The 27,398-nt window shown below is 34.4% G+C and overlaps 2 protein-coding genes across 3 annotated transcripts in view; one reads left to right on the forward strand and one right to left on the reverse strand.

Annotated features, from left to right (window-relative positions):
- Nucleotides 1–27,398, forward strand: part of LOC134848315 (lysosome membrane protein 2-like) — a 146,340-nt gene that overhangs the window by 23,963 nt on the left and 94,979 nt on the right. The gene's annotated exons all lie outside the window — the stretch shown is intronic.
- LOC134848495 (thrombin-like enzyme BjussuSP-1) lies at nt 18,354–24,060 on the reverse strand. The gene is made up of 5 exons (XM_063865970.1): nt 23,804–24,060; nt 22,076–22,273; nt 20,997–21,081; nt 19,312–19,543; nt 18,354–18,726 (listed from the first exon to the last, which is right to left on the reverse strand). Exons 1-5 carry the CDS (start codon nt 23,946–23,948, stop codon nt 18,475–18,477), a joined length of 912 nt encoding a protein of 303 aa, XP_063722040.1. The 5' UTR covers nt 23,949–24,060; the 3' UTR covers nt 18,354–18,474.

Consider the following 27,398-nt stretch of genomic DNA (forward strand, 5'->3'; position numbering starts at 1 on the left):
CTGAAATTCTACGTAGCGTACGCGGCTATAAAATGCATGCAGAAGCAATTTCAAAATAGACCTACAACCTTTTATTGAGATCCAGGGACGAGTAGAAGCTCCAATCATACATAGGCGCGTCGTGAATTGAGTTTCATCAAATAAATTAGTCGACTGGTGGTGGTAACTTCTCGTTGTAGAAAACTGATACCCTAATGAAATTTCAGAAAGATCTGGCTAAATACGTAGCGCCAGTGTAGCTTCCGACAATGAAGTTAAACTTCGTCAAAAACATATAAAAAATTTGGAAGAAACTTTCTGGCGAATCAAGAGTTTATAGTGCCCAATACTTCTCAACAGAATGAATGATGTTGAGACTGGAACAATACAAGAGCGTGACTGCAAACAGACTAGGCAATACAACAAATTTGCTGCGGGGGTGCACATTGTGTGACTACGAGAAAAGATCAGCCATAACCAAAGGCAAGCAAAGACCTAGCAATGTGCTGCATCAAGGTTGCTGATGATACCACATTGTACGGATCCTGCAGATACTGAACCAAAACGTGATACTGATGGTAGAATGTCAAGTTTTGATTACTTTGGTCAAGTTCTTCAGCAGAAGACAGAGGCAACCATGAGCTGAAGCGCTAAGAGGTAACCAGCTGCAACTCCACTCTCTTTTTAAATCGAATTAATAAGCAATGTCAGCAGTTGTTGAAGAGGATTCAGGTCTTCCAAATGATATGGAATGATGTGTGATGAGACAACAACCCTCAGCTAGGGCAACCAATACTGTCAAAATTATAAAAGAGTCCTGCAAAGCATTTTGTTACAGCACGGACGAAGCCACTGTAGTTTGAGCTGGGGTGTTTGGATCAAACAAATCAAAAACTAATAGAATTAGAAAATCAGCCAGAAGGATAATCAGACTAAAGCTCACTAAATTTAGACAAGGTCAACTGGTGATGTTGAACTGATTTTGAATCAGTCTTTATTTATTTATTCAACTGGGTTTTTTTGATGCTCAGGTTGTCAAGTCAATTTTATTTACTTTCTGAATTTTTTCTGATCAACTACTATTTCTTCTCTATCCTTACTCGAAACCTCAGATCAAGTCTCTAAGTCTCTAACTCCAACATTTTCATGTTAGTTTCTCCAGTTTTGAACCTTAATTTTTTTTACTATCAATGAAGTCGCTCTACCATCCTCAGTTAAGAAACAATTTTTGTATTCTTCATTTGCAATTTTTTATAGGGCCCAAAAAACGCTCTTTTGCTAAATCCGCTACTGGCTTCTTGAATTTTCAACGAAAGTTCTTTTTCTTTGTCATCAAATGTGTCCATTGTTTTTTTTTGCTTCAGCTGTGACGGAGACTGAGTTCTTTCAGCGACAGGGCTCCCGGTCCTTCTGCAAATACGTTAAACTGCAGAAGAAGTCCTTTGGAATCCTGATGGTGAACTTTCTCATCTACATCGCCACATCTACCGAGAGGACCAACAGGCTTGACATGACCAGAGTCTACAGTGACAACTGGCCACTCGCTTTCGCTGGTTAATTAGAAATCCCTTACCGAAAAAGGCAAATCGGGCTAAAATAGGGTCGATTTTATAGTTGATCGGTCCACGATTTATGTCCATACTTTGTTTTTTTTTTGCACTGATAAAATGCACCTATTCGAAAAAGTTATTATAAAAAAAAAATTTTTTTCTTCAAAAAATTCAAGACCTAGAAAAAAGTGTCTGAGCTCTGTGAAAAAACCCATAATATTGGCCAAGTTTTCTATGCTTGAAAGGAAGGCAAACAACGCTCTCCACCAGAAGCGGATCTAAGTTTTTCTCGATAGGGGAGGGGGGCTCGTTTGATTTTCAATTAGGCCCTTTTTGGAAAATTTGACCTTTTTTAAGCTTCGATACTGAAATTTAATCATAAGAAAGTTGAAGCGAAACAAAAATTTTTCCTCTTCATCTAGTATTTTCAAATTGGGTCAACTATTGTAAAAACATTTCCACCATAAAGTATAAAGTTCAGTTTCACTATTGGATATTTAAAAATTTCCTATAAAAACCGAGAATTTCAAACCGCTTTTTTGCGAAATTTCTTGGGAAATAACAGAAAGCAATAATAGCCGCTTGTTGTTTTTGTGTATGTTTCTTAAAACTGTAAAAGGCTTTGTTATGAAAAAACTTCATTCTAGATAGATAGAGTAGCCCATTAAAGCTCGCTATTTTTTCAAACATGTTTCACACCAACTTTCAATGGTAATTTTGCAACTTGAAAGCTCCTAGATATTTGAAACAGTTTGTGATTTGAATTTGATATCTTAAATCAAGAGAATTTTAAATCTCTTGCCAATTTTTTAAACTTTGTACATGATTTTTTGAATATGAGCAAATGATTTTTTGTCAACCATTTATTTTCTTATAGCTTGCCTAAAGAATATCCTGTCATAGTCCTTGACCCCATTGTGTTTATAATAATATTGTCTCGAAGTAAACACACTTTACTGTCCGGAAAACAAATTGGTCAATTCATTAAAATATTTACATCATGTACACGATTAACAACATGAATATGAATAACATAATGACAATGAAATAAGTCATTAGGATAATGAAGGAAAACGTTCTTGACATTTTATGAAAGCGACAAATTTTTTATATTAAAGTTGCTCACAAAGTTTCGCAACAGTGGGAAATAGACTAAATGGAAAAAGCTACGAAAAAGATAATATTTGTTTTGGTAAAACTAGTGAACTAAAATCTTCTGTGATTCTCGTCCAGTAACTGGCTGTTGTTGTTGATTCATCCACTCTCATTGACTGCGGAGGAACTACAGCGAAAGTGTAGCCCCCCCCTCCCCCCCAGATGTTCGCGCCACTGTGATTTTTTCATGGTTTTATCCATTTTTGCAATGATTACTGTTCCCGGCCAATCTTATTTGCAATTAATGTTTGTAAACAACAGAAAATGTTATCGTGGAATCATATATCTGCGGTCAATTATTATAAGTTATTTTTCTAGGTCGTTTTAAATTTGTTTAATTGGCATGTATATGTCTGGAGAGGAAAACATGGGTTTTAGCCCCAGCCGCTTTTTGTTTCGACAGAGTTGGCGGGGTCGGCAGTGATGTGTGCTTCCGTTTGTAAGATCTTCGGGCGTCATGGACTCTACAATCGACCCATGTTCATCATGTGCATATGTGGCACCATCTGGTATTTTGCCAGAGTCGCATTCTGGTTCTTCTACGGAATACCTAATCCAGGTAAAAAGAGTTATACTGAACTTTATATGCGAATTAAGACCAGTTCACGTGTTGACACATGTAAGCATTAGAGGTCTGACCATCACATCCAAAAACCTGACCATCTTAAGACCATTTATCCACGAGGGAAAGGACCAACATACGAGCTGTACAGCTCATCACGGCGAGCCGCTGTTTGTGTCCTTGTTTAAGAACTACATGGAATTTTTTGTGTTATTTTTCTGGGCTGGATAATGTTGCTTCAGCCTCAAGCAACGAGCACAGAGATTTCAAAAATTTCCAAACGTGATCAGATCTGAGTCCGGCGTGATTCGGTTTAAACTTGACCAATAAAGTATCAGAAAAAAATTAACTTCAAACTAAAACAGCTGGAGCAAGAGCTTATTGGGATCAAAAATGCATTTTGTGAGGTAATGCTCCGCAAAAATTAATGCAGCAAAAATGGTTTCAACAAAAAAATTGACTCCTGTTTTCTCTCCATAAAACTTTCTCTCCATAAAACGACACTCAGCACTGTAAAAACTTGTCAAAACTGCCTAATTTAATAACTCTTTCAATTAAAATTTTATACCTACTCAAATGCCGGAAATGGGCCAAAATCCCCGCCTGTCTTCCTTAACCTGTCCGACCATATTTCTATATTCTATTCAACTTCGCAATTTCCAAACCAAGTGTTATTTCGAAACTACATATTTGAGTGCTTTTTACTCGCAAATTTAACTATCAAAAACACGCCGTCTAAGACCTTTCCCATAGAAATATTCAAGATTCAAAAAAAATTTTTTAAATGATTTTGTTTTTCAATATTTTTCAATATTTCGTTTCACTCTTTTGCTTAAATAATTATGTTCGAAATTTCTGAGCTTCGTGCACAGTTAATTTTAAATTCTTGTTTGCTTATGTCTTTGCAGCGAACGCGGGTTATTTGAACTACCGGCTGTGTTTCTTGGCAGAAGAGTTTGTGAACTCATTCATCAACAACTGCGTCTTTTTCGGACTGCTGCTGCAGATATTCCACACAGCCCCCACCATACACAGAGCCACATGGGCACTCACTATCGTCGGCTCATTCGCATTCACCGCACCTCTCTTCAAGTGTATGTGAACATTTTGAGGGTTAACACAGATAAATATTGTAGAAAAAATCAAAAAAGTTTGTAATGAACGTAGTGAAGACTCTTACATAGATCTTGGTGATTTTGAACAAAGATAAATATTGAAGAAAAAATCACAAAAGTTTGTAATGAACGTAGTGAAGACTCTTACATAGGTCTCGATATTTTTTGTTTGTTTTTTTTTGGGTTTTTTCAAGCCTTAAAATGCCCGAATGACTTCAGATGTGCATTCTACATAATTATGCATTTATGACTGCACTTAGATATGTATGAAAAGACTGATTTAGGGGTGGATAGGCGTACATTTCTCTCTCACCTTGTCCCCCTCAGGGATTTAAGCCCCTCATCAGCCAAATATATACTAACTTTGACGGTCAAAACTTTCCAAAAAATGCCCAAAACCGTTTTTTAACCTGTTTCTTCCAAAATTTGTCTCCGGCGCACACTTATGGTCGAAATTGGATCTGTATAGTGTTTTGGGAGTGCTTGCAAAATTATTTTGGACAACCTAAAAAAATTCGACCGTCTTTGAATGATTATTGAAAATTGGTTCCTAACTCCATGTATATATGCACTTTTCGAGTTCAATTGAAATTCATCTGCTGAAAATTAGGGAAATAGCACTCATTTTAATGTCTCATAAGAACGACACGCATACTGAGACATGTTAATGTCTTTCAAAAATAAAACGACATGCATACAGAGGCGATGCAGCATGCAAAACTGACAGTTAAGTATATGACTCGACTTTTATTTGACAAGAAATCTTTTTTCTATCGATCAGATAATCAAACAAGACTGCTCGTATCAGGGCAAAGCCCTGAAGGTTCCGACTGTCTTTTCAGGTTCATCGAGCAGTAGTAACATAAAAAAACTAAAAATCATAAAAAAAATTTGATTTTTTTTTTATGAAATCATCCCCCCACAAGCCATATAAAGTTTAAAAGAATAAATTTTGCTCATTGTAACAAAATAATTATGGCAAATAAGTTTCTCTCAACCAATTTGGAACGATTTAAAAGACGGATTAAATCTCCGCTTACGCGTTAATAGCGCGAAATATATCGCGCGTTAATTGTCCCAAATTGACCAAAATGGCAATCTTTAAACCCTCATAACTTGACGAAAAATGATCACAGGCAAAATATTTTTTCAAATTTAAGCTCAGGACAACAATACCTTTTGACTGATATAAAAAAATTCTGTCAAAAATGGCTAGTTAAAAAGTCGAAATTTGTCTGAAGAAAAAAAAAACCCACCCCGAGCACAAATATTCCGTTACTTTCGTATCGAAAGCCGGAACAAAAAGATCATAAAACTTTACTCGTTGCGTCATCTTTTATCCATGGAAACAAAACATAATGCAGTTGTTTCACAAGATGGTTTGATATACTTTTACTTTTCTACTTCTCAATGAAGCACAAAGCCGAAAAGACATGAGTTTTAATGATTCAATTTCAAGATTTCTATGAAAACGTTACCATACCTAAATCGAGAGTTGCCTTCTAATTTGTATTAATTCCCATAAAAGTAGTTCGGCGCGGAACAGTTTTGTTAATTTTACAAACCGAAAATTCCAACTTACCTCATTAATTTATCAATTCCGTCGGAAACAATTCATTCCTTAAATGTAGCCTTACCAATTTCAATACAAAAACTCATTTACTTTACTTAAACACATGATGCAAAAGTTTTCGTACCTATTCAATGCAGTTATTGTTCCGACTTTCGATACGAAAGTAACGGAATATTTGTGTTCGGGGTGGGTTTTTTTTTTCTTCAGACAAATTTCGACTTTTTAACTAGCCATTTTTGACAGAATTTTTTTTATATCATTCGAAAGCCATTGTTGTCCTGAACTTAAATTTGAAAAGATATTTCACCTGTGATCCTTTTTCGTAAAGTAATGAGGGTTTAAAGATTGCCATTTTGGCCATTTTGACGAATTTGGGACAATTAACGCGCAATATAATTCGTTCCAAATTCGTTAATTATAAATCGTTCCAAATTGGTTGAACAAAGCTTATTTGCCATAATTGATTTCTTACAAGGAACGAAATCTATCTTTTTGTACTTTATATGGCGTGTGGGGGGATGATTTTCATTTAAAAAATTCTAATTTTAGAAAAAAAAATTCGTTTTATTTTATTTCATTTAATTTTTTTAATGTTATTACTGCTGCTCCATAAACCTTAAAGGCAGTCGTAACATTCAGGGCTTCGCCCTGTTACGAGCAGTCTTGTTCTTGATTTAAATTTCAGATCATTAATCTTCGCTCTCACCCACAGGAAGGAAAATTTCAATTGGCTTTTATAATTGTAGCACTTAAAATTTTCCCAGCTAGTTGAAGTGTTGTGATTGTCTTAATTGTTTTTACGCAATTTGCTTTTTTAACAGTTTGTCTATGACCTTGACTATTGCTAGCAATCTCCATTGGAGGAAGCGAGTTCATTGTTCTTGTGTTTAGTTAGAAATAACACACCTTTTAATTGAACTCTCATCTTTTGTTTTTTATTTTATTTTAAGCCTAGTTTAGATAGGACATTAGTACAATTTATTAGACCTCCAAAATAAATTTTGAAGAGTGAAAAATGTTTTTGTTTTTTAGCACTGCGTAATGTTTTGCCTAGCCAGGATCTCTTTTTTTACATAGAAAAGTCACTCATAATTGTTCTGTACATGGTGGGCGCCATTACACAAAAATACATGCCAGTTATCAACCCTCTAGTGAGCGAGGCCGATTTAATCGAGGGTAAAAACCTGCTGCAGAATGAAAAACTGGTGATGTATGAACTGTTTTCAAAGAAACCTCTGACCACTTCGACTTCCACTCAGAAAAGCGCGGGAAAATTGAGACCAGATAAGAAGTGCTGCTGATTTAACTAAGATGCATTTGGGATGATTTAGCTAATTAGGCCCAAATTAAAGCCCTTTTTACTTTTATTATGTTTTCACATTAACATACACTTAGTAGCCTATGGTTTTACAAGATTGCTATAAAGATAGCAAAAATTTGAATCATAAAAAATAATGCACAAAGAAAAAACTTGTTTGAAAAAACAACGCTGCCAGAAACTAGAAAAAAAAAACAAATTTAATCAATTTCTGGTTTTTCATTGAACTTTCAGCAAACTAAATTCGAGCAGTTTTATTTCTCATATCGATATAAGCAATCTTGGGCCTACTAATCAGAAAAACCTTATATCTGAATTTGGTAATGAAATTAAAAAATCCCCCAAAAACTATGATTATATTATGTACCAGTTAATTGTTGAAACTGTGTAATGGAAGTATCGCTGTAAATAAAGAAATAAATTTTGATTGAAAATCATGTATTTGACAGAGCATGCTCATAAATTAAATTTATCTTTTCTGTGCTCAATGTTTTTTAAAATACCAATTCTGACAAAATATGAGTCAATTTTTTCAAAAAATCAATTCTGTCAAAAATAGTTATCTAATCTATCTAATCTTATCTAGTTATCTTTCTAAAAGTCTAAGAAGCTCATCTCAATTTCTCTTCGAATGATTTCCGTGCCAAATTTTTTCGCCATTTCAGGTTTTTCAGAACAAAACATATTGCGCTTCAAAGATCCTGGATTGGCAACTTTCGAGTTTTTCAGAGCCATTGAGCTTTTATATAGATCTTGATGTTCTTTTTTGTCAGGAAAAATTTTAAATTTTTAAATTTGTTCACGTTGATTTTTGCAGTTTGAAATTCGATATACTTTTCAATTCATTCCATTATCTTTGTTAAAAGTAAGGTGCTCTTTTTTCATGCAACAACAGTGTAAGAATTGCAAAAAAAAGTTTTTGTCGTTTAGTTTCAGAAGTACATTTTAATATTAAATTTGCCAACAGAATCAAAAATCTGCCTATTAATCCAGATTTCTCAAGTTGGGTTAAATTTATCAAAAAGTTGTCAATCATAATTTTTTCTTGAAATATAAATATTTTTAAGGCCATGTGTTATTTACCTTGATATTTGTTAATGGAAGTTTTTTTTAAAAAGACTCGTCTTTTTTATGTTTCCTTATGTTCATTGAACTTTTTCCATCCGACTGTTGGTTATGTTCTTAACGTTGCCCAGCAGTCAAATATAGTACTGTGTCAAAAAGATATCATATGCAAAATATCGATCCTGGATTGGGATAAGTTCTTAATAAAATTTCGCACTAAAAGATAGCATATGAGCAAATCAACAAAATCTGAGCGTTTTAGCCGCCAGCAAAATGTAGCCTCCTTAACGAAAAAATTTTGGTGATAGTTTCATTCATTTTTGTTATACTTGAAAATAATTTTTGCTGAGAAAGGATTGCTTTCAATGAAAGTAAAATCTTCTTTTGAAAAAAAATAGAAATAATTATTGTAAATTGTTATGATAACTTTTACAACTAACACGACTCAATCTGAAAACGCTAGAAAAATCTCGATTTCTTGACTTCAATCAAACATTACTTACCAGAAATGTTCATTTTGAATATGATTGCTCTTCTGAACACCTAATCTTTTAAAATTATTGTCTTAATTAAAATCTCAAACGTTTTTTTGACCAACGTTACAAAAATAGTTTTAAAAAAATCATGTTTACAAACAGATCAAAAATAAAATCATAGTGATATCCAGGCCGTAAAAATTGACCTCAAATATAACATCAAATTGAAAAACATTAGAACAAGCAAAAAGAGTGCCTTAAATCATTTGTTCAACCAAAGTATAATTTTGAGTTTCTTTTTGTTGATTAGAATTTGAGATAAGTTTTTTTCTAAAAGGATGAAGGCAAAATTTTGCTGAAGTTATCATCAATTGTTTTGATAGAACAACTGTGAGAAAAATTTGCCAAATCTTAAAAAATAATTTAGTTGAATTGATCTTCATTTGAAAAAATGGTATAAACAGCCAAAAAGAAACAATAAGCTTAAAACACATAAATAAAAATCCCAAAGCGCTGAAGCTCAGAACTAGATTTTTCCAATCAGGGTTGCAAGAAAATAGACAAAAAAAGTAAAGCCAAATAAAACCAAAAAATAAATTAAACCAAAAATTTTGCTTTACTAAGTTCGGCTCTCACGATGTTTTTGAAAAGTAAAATGTATTTCAAAAATAACAGTGATAGCATTCACAATAAAAGTTGAACTTTTACTAAACTAAGCTTTTTCAATAATGTTGTAGAGACCTTTTTTTACTTGTGCTATGGCTGAAAAAATCAACCTTGGACCAAACCAATGTTTTTCTACAATACTAAGCTTATAAACAAAACTACAGAACTTTTTTTCAATAAATGATTTTTTTTCTAACCGAAATCAAGTTTAGATCAAATTATTGTTTTTCTACAACTAAAGCATAAGTTATCAAAGCAATTAGAAGAGCTATCAAACGCCAGAAAATGGTTAATTTGCAACAAAATTTTTTCAATACGTTTATTGTCAGTTCTAGCTTCAACAACCCCTAGTGATCGGAACGAGCTATGGCGTAAGTCTATTGTTTTTCAAGCCGATTTGATTACTTCGAAAATGGTAGCGGATTAACTAATTAATCATCTTAAAGCTTTTTCAATCAACAATTCGCTTACGAACAAAACGTTTTGAAAAAAAATGTCTCAGTTTTAAGAAAGTTTATCTGTGCTTTTTCTTTTTTTGATTTCAGTATGAAAGCTGAAAAAAACATGATTTGCGACTCATTTCAAAGCTAGTTCCTCCTTAATTTAAGTCTTTAAATAGTTACTAGTAATGCTCATTCGTAGTTTGATTTGCCAAATTTAAAGCTTTCTCATAAAAAAAATTTAAAAGAAACTTTGGACAATTTTTTTTTAAACAAAAAATGAACTTTTTTCGACTTTAGAATTGTTTTCTAAGACTAACTTTTCGGTTTGTGAACTTTAAACAAGTTTTTAAATTTGTAACATGGATCTCCCGGACTATCAATCAAATATTTCAAATGCTGATTTTCCATCAGAAAATTTTTGAGTTGGTTAAATTGATTCAAATCTGAAAAAAATCAACACAACAAGTCTTCCGTAACTTTTCCATTAAATTTACACTGTAGTTTGTTTTCTTTTTACAATTTCGAAGTAGAAAGATTCACGATCCACACTTTTTTTCTGAATGCCCGCGGATTTGATACAAACACAATAGTTGTTGAGCTTATCAACACAATCTCTGAAAAAGTGGAGAAGTTTTACGGGAGTTATCTCGTGCGTATTTTGAAGACTGCACGTCTAAGTTTGAGTTTTATTGGTTTAATTGCTAGCAGTTTCAAATGTAAATTGTTTAAATTTATTGACCTGAGACAACTAGAACAAGGTAGAAGCCATTGTTATCAGGGCTATTCTAAGTTTTTTTAAATTATTTCTAAAATTTTTACAAAGAGGTTTTTAGTTATTGTTTGGCCAAGTTCACTATTTTCAGTAGTCAAAATAGCTTTTTTGTAGAATTCGATCATTTTTATATAGACTTTTGTCGAAAATTTCCGCTTTATAATGTCAACTTTATTGTTCAGGGAAACTCAATAGATCTCAAAAGAAAAAAAGAGGAGTCAAAAATTACAACCTGAAAGAACATTTTTTAGACGTTTTTTATATATTCTTATTGTCCTGCTATTTTTCTTCATCAATGGTTTCTTGCAGCATAATAATTGAAAAAACAATAATCATTAAGTTTTTTTATGATTATTCAATACGAAATCAAAAGAATCAAAATGACGATGGGAAATAATTCTAAGGCCACGATAACTTCTTATGTTCGTTCTTGTTAGTGTTACCAATTATTCTTTTAGTTCTTTAGCAAAAGAAGCAGATCTTGACGCAACTCGTAAGCACTGACTGAAAACCAACGCTGTTAAAGAACTCCAGATAGTTCAAAGTTCAGGAACTTTATTTTCAGGAAAAAAATAATCGAATTTAGAATTTAGAAAACTAAAGAGAAAACTTGATTTTTTTCGAGGTTTTGAATTCTTTCATTATTATTTTTTTCAGGCCAGTGTGATTGGATAAACTACTGTTTATCTTCCTGTGTCTTTAGGAACTTTTGAAACTTTATTTTGCAAATAAATTATATGTTAAATGTTAGAGTTTTTTTGAAAATCCTTGCTTCAAAAAATTCATACTCAAATACCCAAATAAAGGAAAAGCAAATTCAAAAAACAAGTTTAGCTCTGGCATTGCCGAATCTAAATAACAGACACGTGGCAAACACTTTTTGCTATCATTTTGTCATCAACCGCAACTATAGCTTATTACAGTTACGCTCAAAACTTTTCAGATCCAAAATTTCCGACGCGTTTGAAAAATAAATTGTCAGATTCGATCAAAACTGACGAGGAAAGCCTTGATGATCTGTTATTTAAATGAAAATAATATAGGTGAAAGCAAGGATGAGCCTTGATAGTTTAAAATTAGAGCATTAAGATTAAGTTTTAGTTTTGATGATTGTTAGTTTTTGAAATTCGCTGCTATGTTTTAGGTGATGAAACTGGGATGAAGAGATGATTTATATATATTAACAAATCATGATTTATACTAACTATTTTTTGTATTTCTAGATTCAATAAAAAAAAATTTCAAGAGTTTATTTAATTTACAGCTGGTTTAAAGAAAACGACAAGTGTTGTTTTTATTAGTCGTCATTGTACAATTAATAGGTTTAGCGCCATGAAAGGTTATTGAAGATAGTTCTTCAAGTAATATGTCAGTAAATGAAAATTTAAATTTACTGCTGGTAGCATCCTAAATACAAAAGTTTGATCTCTTTTTTGTCGTACAATCATGAAATCATTTGGTAGATTTCTTCCTAATCGTATGTCGTCTCTCGTTCGACGTCTTCTTCCAATACCGGGTAGTTCTCGTATTGTTCGGAATATTGGATCTGATCTATTGAGGCGTAGAGACATATCTACTAAGTTTTGTCATATAACATTTTTACGAAATGTTGTAATTGTCCAATTCTAATCTAATTTTTGTCTAATTCTAAGTTAGTTAAGGTCTGTTCGAGACTTTCAGTCGAACCAGATGAGTTGGGACTGATGGTCTAACTCATAGTGTAATTTCAGATAAAGTACACCGTCTGCTCGTCACGCTATCTTATTTTCGGCCGGAGAGTTTTGTGCTACTTCTTTGTCTAATACCAATCTTAATTTTACTCTTATATCTCCTAGTCTCAAAAGATCTAATGTACACCGGTTTATGCAAGTTAGTTTCCAGAATGAGAACAACTGTATTAAAAGTTTAATTCAAATTGGTCTGGTGCTGAAACTACTAGTAGTTTCAGCACTTACAAATAAGTGAGTTGTTAGTTTGATGAAGTATGATTGGTTAGTATTCAATATTTTATAGATATAAAATATCAGAATATTATCCAATAATAAATTCTAGTTTAGATCTGGTTCCAAAATTATTAATTTTGGATTAAAATTACGTAGCATATTGATTTTAAGGATGAGTGTAGCATAAAGATTTGCCTGCGGAACAAAAATTTGTTGTCAAAAAAGGGGATTTATAGTGTTTTCGCAGCGCTCGGAAACTCAATTCGGTCGAGCTAAAAAAATCAACGAAATTTTCAAAAGCTTTTTTTGAAATCCGCTCTCTTCAAGAAAATCCTAGATCCGCTCCTGGCCATAAGGCCAGAATTTAGCAAAAAAAAAATGAATTGCCGAAAAAATTAATTATTTTTGTGCGCAATTTTAAATTTTTTTGGTGGAGTCTTTTGAAAGTAAAATTTTGAGTACATTCAGAAAATAGAGCTTTAAATTTGTTTTCTGATATCACGTTTTTCTGTAAATTGAGCAATACCGTGCCCTGTAAGTCTTAAGAAACAGCCTGAACAAAAAACTTCCATTTTGATGTTTTATGAGTGATACTTTGACTCATCTAATGGTTAATTTAATGACTCAAATTGCCGCAGAAATCTTCGCTTATTATGTTTTCTATAAAAAAACAATAGAGCAGCCTTGCGTTTTATTCGCTCGAATTTGACTACCTCAGAAAAAGCTCGTAGATAGTCGAGTAGGGTATCATATAAGAGCCCTACATTCGGGATATTTATGCCAAAAATTCGTCTCCCTAACTAGAAAAACTGGTCTGAACTTTTTCAATTTTTCAGACTAGATTCAGGCTGCATTTCAATCCTTTTTAGCCAATCTGGACTTTGAACTTCGTTTCCGATAACTGCTTTATAGCTTAGCATTATGTTTCATTCACAAGATAAATGGGTCTGAATTTTTCTGTTGTGATTCGTATTTTATCTTGCATCTATTGCAAACTTTATTTATCTTAATTAGTCAACAGGTTACTTACATATGACCTTCACTTGCCATTCTCTCCGGCGGAGAGAATGATCTCTATCTTTTTAATGTTTTAACTTTAGACTAATTCACATATATTCTTTTATTCTTTCTAATAGTTTAACTTAGAATTAGCTACAACAAAGTAATATTTTATCATGGCGCAGTCAGATAACGAACCTAACCTGAGAGGAATACCATACCGTAGATCCCCCCATTCCCTGGGAAGATTGGAGCGATCTGTTTCACTTAGCTATAATCGCTAAAGAAAATATAGACATCGAAAACCTACTAAATCTTTCGGAGAGACATCATCCTCAACCTCCAAATTTGGAAAATTCGTTGGACGGCGAAACGGAAAACCCAAGAAAGTCGAAAATGGACAGAAACGTTCAAGGACAGAGACGCTACGACGAAGAGGAATCAACTTCCATTATATCCGAAACCAAGAAATTCAATGGAATGCGACAGAGGAAGCAGATAAAAAGTTACGATCAGTGTTGTACCTGGCCTTAGGGAACGAAGGAAAAAGAATTTTCGGACAAAAAATTAAAAAGGTAAAAATCTTGCAAATTTCAATTAAAGAGTTTTGGGACTTCTTAGCAACCGCCTTTGTAAGAAAGACAAACGTCACATTTGAGCGACACAAATTGCTAAACCGAAAACAACGTGATAGAGAATCTCTCGAACAATTTTGGGGTGCCTTAGCAGAAATTTCTAAAAAGTGCGACATAGCCGGGGGAGAAGAAGAGTGGATAGAGATATTTTCATAAACAACATGAAAAACTACGACATGCAAATGAAAGTTTTAACAGAAACTTTTCCAACACGAGAAGCAGTAAACGAAGCACTCATCGAGAAAAAGGGAATTTTAAACCACTTAAAACTTACAAACAATTTTAAATCCAACGGATCATCTGTACATAAACCGCACAGCCTTTTCACTGTAAAAAGAGAGCCAACTCTCAATATAGAAAAGAGCAACACCTGCGTGAAGTGCGGCGGAAACTTCTCAAAAGGTCACCTAGCAGTTTTCCCAGCAAAGGATACTACCTGTACCTCCTGTAAATACAAAGGTCACTTAACCAGACTAGATGTGACTACAATCTTCGGCGATGACGGAAAAGAACTGAAGAAATTATTAAATATTGGCCTCGGAAAAGAAAATTAAGTTATTTTGAATATACAAGTGGACTCAGCTAGCCCGGATAGTTTCCTCAAGAAAAACGTTTTACACGAACTGAAACTTCGAGACCCTAACTTAAAAATCCATCCAGTGGACAAAGCAACCAAGGATCTTCACTGTGGATTCACTGACAACGTTATAAACATTTCTGGAAAGGTGATACTGGAACGGTTGGTCAAACAACGACTGTCATTTCTTCTTGACCGAGGGACACGAGAGAAACATTCTAGGATTTGACAACCTGCCTAAAGTGGGGATAGAAGTCTCGCAGAAGTACTTCCCACATTTCCAGACTCACAAGCAGTGTAAGTCCATAAATTCTATTTCTCCATCAAACAAAGATAGAGAAATCCTAATCATATCAAAAACATATAAAAACTTGTTCCTTCGGAGTGGAAAAATTAAAAACCAGATAAAAATTTCCCATTTTCACGAACCCCTAAAACCGATCCAACTAAAAGGAAGACGAGTTCCCCTCCACTATGTTCACGAACTGGTAGACAACGTCGCGGCACAATTTGCAAGTGATTCTGTTGGAGAAGTGTGGTTTACTAACCTAGATTTAAAAAATTCATAAAGTCAACTCGCATTAGACAAGTTTACCAGCGATCAATGTAATTTCAGTGTTGTGGGCGGGGATATTACTGGTACATACCAATTTCTAACTAGTTTTTACAGACTAGGTGATATGCCTTACGAATTTCAAAGAGTAATGGACTCAACGTTTGTCTATACCACACTTGAAGATGGTTACAAGGACGATTCGACCGCGAAAAAGAATCAAACACCATCAAAGAAGGGTTACGACACAGACTAGGCTTCAACTTCGAAAACCCACACTGATACAATACCTCTTCAAAGCCCCTTCAAAGGTAAAATCCTTCGGAAAACAAACGGAACCATCAACCGAGATCCTTTCTATAAGGAACTTAACAAAAGAATTATAAATTCGTCTACTTCGACAGTAGAATTATCCGACGGAAAAATAATACAAAAATCTGACATTGCGATTCCTAAATCAAACTCGACTAAGATTAGACCTTTCAAAGGAAACATTTCTTTCCCTTATTTCCCTAACTCTAATGATGAAGTAGGTCAGAAGCACGAGAGTTCGAGCAGGCCCAGAAAGCCACAAACAAAAACGCAAATCCAAGCACAGAAAGCCACAAATAAAAACTCGCAAACAGGTCGAATTAGGATCGTCAAATAACTTGACAAGGACACGCGCGTCGGGGTTATCCTACAAACCTGCTCGGAGACAAACTCGTTGGTCGAAGAAGTCGACAACCCCTCCAGGTTATCTTGCTTCGGATGAATCTATGCTAATTCCTTTGGATATATCTGATACTAGCGACTAGGAATGGATAGCGGGTGGTTTCCCTTGTAGAGATGTGGCTAGAGAGCGTTTTATTTCGGACTCTTGTAAAAACCATATTCAGAATGGAAAATCCCTGAACTCTAGTTTGCTCAAAAATAACATTAAAACTGAGATTTTAGAGGACATCAACATTCAAGCCGGAGACCAATTTGGGGATCAAACAGTGGAATGCCCAATAAGCATCATTCCGACAGATCGAAACCCTACTTCACGCGACCAGAGTGTTACACCACAGGCGGAAGACACCGAAAACAGCAAGCTACGGGAGTTACAGGACAACTCTAATCCGACGGACAAGGACACACCAACAGACTTCCCGGTTTACGAAATAGTCGAATCTGCAGACGATTCAACTCCGACTCCCGTCTCTTCCAATAAACCTGGTAATGACCCTCCCATCATTCGACGCTCTAGTAGGAATGTAGAACCAACAAAATTGCAAAAGATAATTCATAGATGTTGTAGATTTACCTCAAGAGATCTCTGGCTCTGCATATAACCCAATTGTAATAGAAATCGACGATAACATACAACAAGAAGCGAACAATAGTCCAACCCCGGTGGAACTAGTGACAATTGACTGTGATTCCCCATCTCCAGATCAAATTTCTACCTCCTCAACCGATGAATCCCTACGAATGACTATTGATAATTCAGAGATCATTCAGAATTAGATAGTGATCTTTTCAACGCAGAACTTGAAGACTTTTTAGATAATTACAGAAACTGTAATTGATAACTTACAACCCAACTTCATTTTGAGTACTTTTCATCCCATATCTTGTTGCTAATCTACATCATGCTCGGATTCCTAATTTCAGAATACTTAGATTGTGTAATCTTACTTTAAGCATATTATTCCTTCGGATTAAATAACCAGTATTTCCACATTTGTATTTCCAAGATCCTTCGGAGTGCAGTTATCTCAATTTCGTTCATTCATACCACACCACTCACCAATTTATGCTTATAAACGTTACTCAGACGTTCGGTTGCATATTTGATTAATTCTGGGGGCATATCCGTCGGATACCGGATAACTCTTTTCTTTTTTTAAATACTCTCGCATTAACTAGTGCCATTGTTAGTATTTAGTTTAATTATTCAGCCGCTTGCACTTTTGGTGTAATAAAACTTCTTTCTCTATTCCCCAAAAAGGGGGAAAGGACTCAGTTAATTTGTAATTACCTATTGGTGCTAGTTCAAATTTTTTCTGCTTAGAGGAATGTTGTGATTCGTATTTTATCTTGCATCTATTGCAAACTTTACTCATCTTAATTAGTCAACAAGTCACTTACATATGACCTTCACTTGCCATTCTCTCCACTTTTTAATATTTTAACTTTAGACTAATTCATTTTTATTCTTTTATTCTTTTTAGTAGTTTAACTTAGAATTAGCTACAACAAATTTTTTTTTTATCATTTTCCATTTTTCACAAAAACGGTCAGACTGATTAGTTTTCAGACTGTATTTACAATCCAATTAAATTTAGATTTTTCAATTATTATTGCTATTTTTACCCTAATATCTCATTAAGCCCATCGTTTCCTTCTGCTATCTGGCTAAAAGACCTAAGGTAAGAAGAAAAAAATGAAACTTTTCTTTGAAAACGTTTACATTTTTTTTAACCTGCACAACAGAACCATTCTAATTTTCTTTATTACTGCCTTCTGATGGAATACAAGACAAAAAAGTTTCATCATCATTTTTTTAATTTTTTTTAAAGCCATTTTTGTTGTGAATGGACTCCAAAAAAGCTTAAAATAAATTGCAAATACGAAAAACAGACAAAACATTAGACTTAACCTTATTTGACCTGAAAAACAAAGTCAGTGAGAAATACCTATGCCCAGGTAACTTTTTGAAGTTCTTTGAAATCACGAATGAAAAGTCTTGTATATAATCTCATGCTTAATGTCCTCTGAATATTCTTGGAGAATCTAGGTATTTAGTTTTGCCTAAAAACACTACCATAGCTCTATAAAAGATCTGAAAAGGCCAAAAATGTTCCCAGCCATTCTGGAGTGGTCTAAAAGACAACTTTAAGTCTCAACAAAAAAGTAATGATGAAGATCTAATTTATAATGCAAATTTATTACAACATTGGTAACCATCTAACAGTTTTACAAGAAAAGGCGATAGATTTCACTAGTTAATGCAGTTTTGAAGTATGGTATGATTAAGGCACTTTCTATCTTTCAAGAAATTAAAGACACACTTCATTCATTCACCCTCAAAGTTATTGGGTGGGCTATGCTGGGAGCGAATTAAGTTCAGTTGAGCAGCATGGTTTGGAAAACCCAGTCGGTGTGTGGTATCACGCTAGCATACACACTCCCGTCCTTGCAAGTTGCCATCTGCTGTGGATGGGTTAGGGGGAGGAAGTAGCTGGCCACCCCGTAGAGACAGTGGGGGGAGATGGATGTCTGGCATGAGAACGAGTAGAGGGGGTTGCCTTCGTCCCCAACACAGATGTTTGAGTCGTCTGTCACTGTATCTGTGCACACGTTGCCAGGAGCACAGGTCTACAAAAAAATCATTAGTAAATAAAAAAGTGTGACTACTTAGTTTCATTTTTTTGTAAGGTTCCACGCAATGATGCTTTTGGTCTGAAAACGAGATTTATAGCGTTTTGATACCATTTTTAGAAAAATTATATCTTACTTCTGAATTTATTTCATGATTTTTTAAAAAAAATGTATAGTGCTATGGCAAAAATTCTATATGAATGTGTGAAAATTCTTGTGTGTCGCAATATTTCAAAACCCTTACAATTTTGATTTTGATTCGGACAAGATTTTTCACATGTGGCAAGCAAATGAGAACGGGGCAGTACAATAGTGCCGAAGAAAAATGTTGTTAAACAGTGCCGAAAATCATCAACTTTCGGCACTATTGAACACTTTTTCTGTTTCGGCATTGTTTTGCCCCCGTGCGAACATTTCGAAATAAAGAACATTTTGAAGTTTCAGTAAATAAAAAGGTCTTTAAACAAGCAGTAAAGTTTTTATCTATATATCTTAACACAAGTTTTAGAGTCTGTCAATATTAGCAATGCACTTTTCGCTGCTTTGTTGCAGATTTTCAGAAAGATTTAACTATTATCTTACCTCGAAGTTGAAGGGATCTATGTTCTCGAACATCGACTCGTAAAAGAAAACCTCCTGGATGTGAGTTGGGATTGTCAGCTTAGGTGCCGAGGTAGACCCAAGGCCACATGAGCCCAGGATGGTCCCTAACTCTGGCTCCACCTGACATATGGGCATCACTCTGTGATCTGGGTAGTGAGTTTTCACTTTGATGAGGGCGATGTCATTTCTACGTTTTGGTCTCTGCTGAAAGCTAAATAAATAACACAGGTTTAGTTAAAAAAATGATTCTTTCCAGACATGTTTAATAGCATAAATACCGGATAGTTTAAAACAGCTTTTCAAGTCCGATTAAACCGACATATGCGGTATAATTCACCACGCGTAAATATTTCGCGTTAAACATTCAGAATCAAAGTAGAACACGAACAGTTTAGTTAGACTCGCCTTAGATTGACCAGACAATCACGCTAAAATAGTTGTGTGCGCGTATGACAAGGGCCCACGTAGCTCCAAAAATCGAACCCCCAAATCAGTCAAAAATGGTCTGAATGAGAAAACGAGACTGCTCGTATATCAAGGCAAAGCCCTGCATGTTCCGACTGTCCCTGTTTCCATACCGAATAAAAATTGGGAAAAGACGATGATGAAAAACTAAAAATTTTGGACAATATCAGGGATCAGGTGTGAAAATTTGAGTCGCACAAACTAAGTATGACCATTTATCTGACCCCAATTCAATTTGGAACGATTTTTTTGTGAGGGATATTTCGAAACGCATAAATATTTCCCGTTATGTTTTCAGGATTATGGATAGAAACTACACAGCGCGCATAAATTAGTCCTGAGCGTGAAAAATTGTTGTTAAAAACTATAATTTCGATCGCCGAAAAATGACAGAATAAAAAAGCCATACCAAGCATAAATGTTCAGTTTTTTCAAAAGTTGGAACAAAAACTACCTCAAGCACATATGTTCATCGCTTTCTTCGAAAGTCGAAAGAAAAAATTGCGCAAAGAAACTTTTTTGAAAATCATCCGCCCACACTCTATGTCAGGAATAAAGTGATGTATTTTTCATAAAGAAAAGTATGAAATATGCCAAGGAGCTTGTCTCAAATCAACGAAATGAGGAACGAATCTAAAACGGGTTGAAATTCCGCTTTTGCGTTGATAACACAAAAAATTTTAAACGTTAATTATCCCAAAATGGCCGTATTGGCAATCTTTAAAACCCCATAACTTTACGAAAACTGATCACAGGCAAAAAAAACGAGGACATTTGTATTTTTTTTAGAAAATCGCGAGAAAAAAACATGGGCCAATTTTTATCCGTTAGCGCTTTCATCAAGCCCAATAACAATTTTTTTATATTGCAAATCTAGGTAAAACTATAAGGAAAATTTTTTTCGAAGTTTTCTTTTGCTTTAAATAAGCTTAAAAAAGGGTTTGGGCTTGTAAATTGCAGGAGCTTCGACAAGAGACATACGGCCAGACGAGAATCTTATACAATTTTTTTTGAGTTGAACCATTTTCACCCTATTTTACAATGAACTATTTTACAAAGAACTATGAGTAAAAAATGCAAAAAAGTGAAAATTTTTGACCAAGTATCTGTCTGACCACTTAATTCTGGGCTACTGGCCAGTTTTTATTGGTCTGATTTCACTTTTGTTTCTATGACTCATCAAAGCGGAAAGCACTCACTTTGGGGCAATGAAAACTGCTTCGACGTGTGAAGTGTGAATGGCGTCATACCAACAGTTGAACTCCTTTACTCTGATCTGATCAACTGCAAACAATAAACAATTAAACAAAAACGAAACTAAAGCGATGATTCAATCATTCAGAGGTGGAACTTATCATTTTTTTTTTGCTGGTAGGGTCATTGAACAAGTAAATTTGCTTTATAACGAAGTTCTAGTTGCTCAAAACACATACTTGTTTAGGACAAGGTCAAAATTGAATTCGAGTTCAATTGAAAAGTACAAATAAATGCCATAGGGCAAGTTATAGGGCAACCCATGGGGCGGATCTAGGGTTTCCTAGGGTTAGATTTTTGAAAAATAGATCGATCAAATTTATTTTGCGACCTTTGCCAAAGCACTAAAAAAACCCTGTATCGGCCAAAAATTTAGCGCCGCAGGCAAAATTATGAAAAACACGTTTTTAGGCATTTTTTGGAAAACGTTGACCCAAAAATCGCGTTTTTTTGGCGCGCCATCCCTCAAAGTTAGTATATATTGTCGCCGAAGGCGCCCTTTAAAAAATTTTAGTACCCTCTCTAAAAATAAATATCTCAGACTTGTACAAAGGGGGACCTTTTGGGTCGGCAGGGGGTCGAATCCCTGAGGGGTGGGAGAAAACGTCAGCCCATTCCGCCATTAAATCCGCCCCTGGGGCAACCAATGTTTCAGAAAAATGTAAAAACTCTCAATTATTAGTTATGAGTTGCATAATTAGAAGAAATTTAAGAAGAAATTTCTCCGCTTCTCGAGAAAAAAACTGCCAATCAAATTCAAACTTAGCAAAAACTGATGTTTTTCTCTTGATTTCTGGGGTGAACCCTTTCACGAAATTAGCTTATTTCTATGAAAAGTTTTGTTGTTCATTCAGTGGTGTTATATAAGCATCAGGCTCATTCATTTTAGAAAAATTGGATTTTTTGTAGCTTTTTTAATCAATTCTTATACTTTTTCTTATAACTGGGGTCGTATCACTATAAGCTTCTTGCTCAGCGGCTGATCTTCTTTTTATTAATTTTACTTTAATTTAATTGTGATTACATTTATAGTTTTGGACACAATTGGCAGCAGTCATGACCCAGCGACGGTCCACGATAGTGCCCCCACAGAAGTAACTAGGCACAAGAGCATCCGGGTTCTCTCTCACGTCAATTCGGACGTAGAAAGGTTTGCACTGAGAATTTATTCCATTGATGATCGAGGACTGAACACCGCTGGAGCCGACAAGTCGAGGAAGGTCTAAACGAACTCTCTTATGAATTCAATTGTAAAACATTCACAAACAATAATTATAGTTTCTTGCGATTAGAAAAAACTATGATCAAAAAGTGATTAGGCGACTTCTATTAAGAAACAAGCTTGTGAAAAAAGAACTGTCGGTTTCTCACAACAGAACCGACGTTTTTGTTCCCTCCTCAGGGTTTTGACCTTTTACCTTCCAAATGGTCCCCTTTTAGTATGATTTATAAACATCCATTTTCGGCCCACCAACCGCAAGCTTATTTTTAAGGTGTATTTTAAAAGACACAAGGAGAGGGCGAGGGGGGGGTCTGTCTTTTTGGCCAAACATTTTTTTGGTCTGTTTTTTTTTCAGCTAAGAAACAGCTTGTGACGCAGAAAGTTTTGTGAAAATAGGCTGTTTTATATGTTTTCGAAGAGCTGGAAAAATCGATTTGGCGATTTGGTTATGAACTTAAAAAAAGCGGGCACAATTTCTGTATTTTTTTTCTGCTGCCTTCTGAAAAAATTAGATCTGCCTCTGATATAAGTGTGTATCTGATAGGTTTTGAAATATGGGGTATATTTGGAGAGCTGCTAAAACACGCCCTCTTCCCACTCAGTAGTCAAATTTATACAATAATCCATTGTTTAACAATAAGTTGTACGATTTTAACCATTAAGATTTCGTCAAGGGCAGTAGCGGATTTAGGGGGGGGGGGGGGGAGGTGGCGGACGCCCCCCTCAGGGATTTGACCCCCTGCCGACCCAAAGGGTCCCCCCTTTGAACTATTCTGAGATAACCATTTTTGGCTGACGGACCTTTGGCGCCAATGTAAATTAATTTTGAGGGGGAGCGCGCGCCAAAAAAAAACGCAATTTTTTGGTCAAAATTTTCCAAAAAGTGCTTAAAAACGCCTTAAATTGGTTTGGGAGAGCTCAGAAAATCAATTTGGTCGACCTAAAAAAGGTCGACAAAATTTTCAATTTTTTTTTTGAAAATCCGCCAACCCCCCCTCGAGAAATTTCCGCGCCTCATCAAGGGGGTCGTTTTTTCAAGGCGACCTAAATGATTTTCCGAGCTCTCACAAATACTGTAAAAACCTATGTTATCGCAATTTTGTTGCACCGCACCTCAGTTAAAAAACGAATTAATAAAAGGAGTCAGAAACTGGAAGTTGTTTGGAGTGCACTCTCCTCAAAGTTAGTATAATTGGAGTTCAAGCGGTTTTAGAAACTTTTTTACGTACGCCAGTATCGATGAAATTTTACCACAGTGCGGATGCTTTGGTTAATCATGGGGCTTAACCCCTGACAAACAAAAAAAAACAAAAATAAACGCCCTTTCCCCTCTCCTAAATCCGCCTCTGATTATAATTAATTTACAAATGAAAATTTCTATTTTTGTCAGAAAAACCATTTAATTATTCCAAATCTCCATTATCCGTAAACTGTCTTGGAAAGTTGCTAAATTTAGATTAAAAAATTAGGCTTGAAGGAAGGCAAACATGAATCTTATTTTAGCAACAAAAAGATAATTAGAAAACAAACCTGTTAAGATATTTTGCTCCATCCTTTTTGACTTACGATGCTTCCGGCTAAGTCGATGCCCACTTACTTCTCCGAAGTCCAACAAATTAAGCAAAATGAATGAAACTGCAATCATTACGGAAAATTTAGGACCGATTTTTTCCATCAATTACTGAATATTTGCCTTTTCTGTGGTTAAGATTTTGTTTGGCTCTTTAAATTCTAAGCCTTGAAGTTAACTTTTAAAAAAAATTATCTTTCTCAGTTCCGCTGCTAGTTTGATGGTTATAATAATTTCAAATGAAATATTTGTAAACCAAACCAGTTTTAACAAATAGCTACTTCGTAATACAAACAACACAAACCAGTTTCGGCCTATTATAGTGATAAATCAATCACGAGAGAAGAATCTGTCGATGTGTAAAATCGCCTAGATTAATTTAGACAAAACCTTGAATTCTACCAATACGTTTAAATGTCAGCTGTAAATAGTTTGTCGGAGGTTTATCTAGATATAGCATCATTTTAATCAAACAAACTAGAGGGCATCACCATTTTGATTTTAAAAGCAGAGGGAAGGATTCTGACAGAGTGTCTGACCAGTTCCTGCACTATCTGATCAAAAAAAAATTTCCTCAAAAAATAAGTAAAAGTTTAACTGATCTGTGTGTTACCTGATATGTTAACCTAGTCCTTCCATTTAAATCAATTTAACAATATTTTGAATCCTTCTGTCATCAGTTGTACACAATTTTAGCATTTAAAAATTAATTAAGTTCCTATCAACTTAAAATAAATTAGGCCAATTTAACAAAGTTTTTTCTTGGCTTGACTATTTTTTCAAAAAGTTTCATTTAGTTAGGATTTTAACATCGCTGCGAAAACTGTTCATTTTTCACTTTTCTGGATTTCAAATGGCGCTTCAGCAGTTTCTATAAATTCTAACAACTATCATTTTTCTCGCCAGTGTTTTGAATGAACTAAACTAATAAAAACTGAGGACACATAAATATGCGAATGAACCCACGTTTCAAGATAATTTTTCTTCAATTTATTTTTTAATCAGGGACTAGTCAATGAGTCAACAGTTCGTGGCATGCAGAAATCATTCAAATTTATTTCTTAGTCACATGCGAGCATTTTGAAAAGCGACAATTCGTTTCAATTCACCATGAACAAAAACATAATTGACGTGCTTGATCTAGTAATGCTCAAGAGCCACATGGCCATGCCTTAACGGGTGTGGAATTCGATATTGACTGTTTCGAGGAACTATGAAGTAGTAAGTTATGATTGAGCTGGTTTGTAAGCCGCGCCGAAGATTCACGGATCAAAATAGATAATATCGAGTCAATCATATCAGAAAATTGCCAATATAATCCTAGATGTGTACAACTAAGCCACTTTTTCTAATATAACACCCAAAAAGTAAGCTTTCAAAACAATTATACCGAATCATAGTTCCATCAAAACCTGTTTTTATCTCCACATAACCTCACGGTAATTTTTTTTGGCCATATATACCAAAATTTATTTCAAACATTTATGTACAATGAAATAAATTTTCATCTCCATAAAATCCCCAAAAATTCTATCTAAAATCATGACTAACGGCAATCCAGAATTTTTCTTTTAAAGCTTTAATCTGAAAACGAGAGCTACCCACATGAATCATTGCAACCATGAGTTAAATGAAAATAAGCAGCAGTTAAACACTCAATTATTGTAAAATCTTTTATATTTTTTGGTGATTTTTAATTTAAAGTAGTCAATTGACAATTGAGGCAAAAACAAGCAAAAGAATTGGAAAAAAATCGAAAGAAAAAAAGAGTTGCGACGATGAGCTCAGAAAAAAGCTTCAGTAAACAAATTCAATCTTATTCGGAATTTTTTCTAAAAATTCCTAATGATTTCAATTCCAAATCAATCGCAGTCAAAAACTTGAGACAAAAGCAAGCAATTAAATCTAAAAATAAACGCAAAAAATATTGGGAATTGCAAAAATGAAATAAACAGTAATCGCAAATCGCCAGGAAAAAAGTCATTTTTACCAGGATTTTTTTTTCATTCATGTTAATTCTAAGTTTCAAAAAAATCAACACTTGGAGGCATAAACAGTTGAGGCATAAATATGCATTTACATCTAAAAAAATACTAAGTAAATGAAGCCTTGCGATTATGATTTCAGAAGTTGTCAGTAAAAACATTCATTTTGCTAGAAATTTATAAAAACTCCTGATGAAGTTTAAATCAAAACAATCTAAGGCAAAAAATAAAGAATGATTGCACCATGAATGCACAATGCGCTAATATGCAGGATGATTAATGTGTAAACTAAACTCGCTGAAAATACGCAACTTAATGGTAATAAGATTTTATGATAGCCGATTGTGTAATAAGATTTTATGGAAAAAATAAACTATACTATGTCGTATGATACATTTAAAACTTAATTGGGATTATATGGAGAAAAACAATAGACTATAATGCAATTATGGAGAAAAACTTATTTTTTGTGTCATTTTAAAAACAGTAGACTATATTGCCCTAGACTAAAAACAGTTATGCTCTGACCCCAACCTTACAACTCCAGTCAAACTTGTTTTAAAACAAAACTGCTCGTAAACAGGACTAAGCACTGATAGTTCCGACTGCTGCCTAATCCATATCGATTAGTTTTTTGGAAAACTTTTTTGAAAACTGTAAATTTGGGTCAATATCAAAGGCGAAATTAAAACGACCAGTTGGCTAGCCTCAACTCAAATTGAAACGATTATCTTGTACGGTATAATTCGCCTTGTATAAATGTTCTGCGCTACGCTAAATTCTACAAAGCGCGCATAAATCAGTTCAGAGCATGGCCAAACTGGCAATTTTTAAACTCACAAAACTTTGTGAAAAAGATCGGAGCTTAAATATCTTTTTAATTTTAGGGAGTCGATAACTTCAATGGGGCATGTTTTTTGTTAAAAGGGATTATTTCCAGCGCCATTGACTGAATAAGAAGGCCACATCAAGCATAAAAATTCTGTTTTCTCGATAGCGGGAACAGAAAAGATTGTTCTTAGTACACTTCTAATTAGACACTAGGAGAAGTTATGAAAAATAAGCAAAGATTTCTTGCACACTTCTGTTTGGGGAAGAAGTTACAGAGACCGAGAAATATTTTTGTTCGATTCTGAAAATGCACTATATGTTGATCTACCCCACCGAGAACTTGTTTGAAGCCGTTTTTGCTCTGCAATTAATGATTTTAATTCTGCGTCGCATCACATCTTGATAATGTCGAGTGGCCCTGTAGAAACGATTTCGAAAATTATGTGAAAAAGTTAATGTAAGGTTTTGACCAGAGGCGTGTGCAAAAATTTTTTTTATGGGTGGGGCGGTTTTTCGACAAATTTTGAAAATTTTGCGGACTTTTGTTTTTTTTTAGGTCGATCAATTTGATTTTCCATTCTATCCAAAAATACTATAAAGAATTTGTTTTGCCAAACATTTCCTGCACCCTATCTGCCAAATTTTTCAAAACCAGGCTAAAAAGCGTTTTTAAGCATTTGAAAAAAGCTTGACTAAAAATTGGCGTTTTTTTGGGGCGCTCACCCCTTAAAATTAGTTA

This window comes from Symsagittifera roscoffensis, chromosome 6 (genome assembly GCF_963678635.1).
Source record: "Symsagittifera roscoffensis chromosome 6, txSymRosc1.1, whole genome shotgun sequence".
NCBI classification, from domain to species: domain Eukaryota; kingdom Metazoa; phylum Xenacoelomorpha; order Acoela; family Convolutidae; genus Symsagittifera; species Symsagittifera roscoffensis.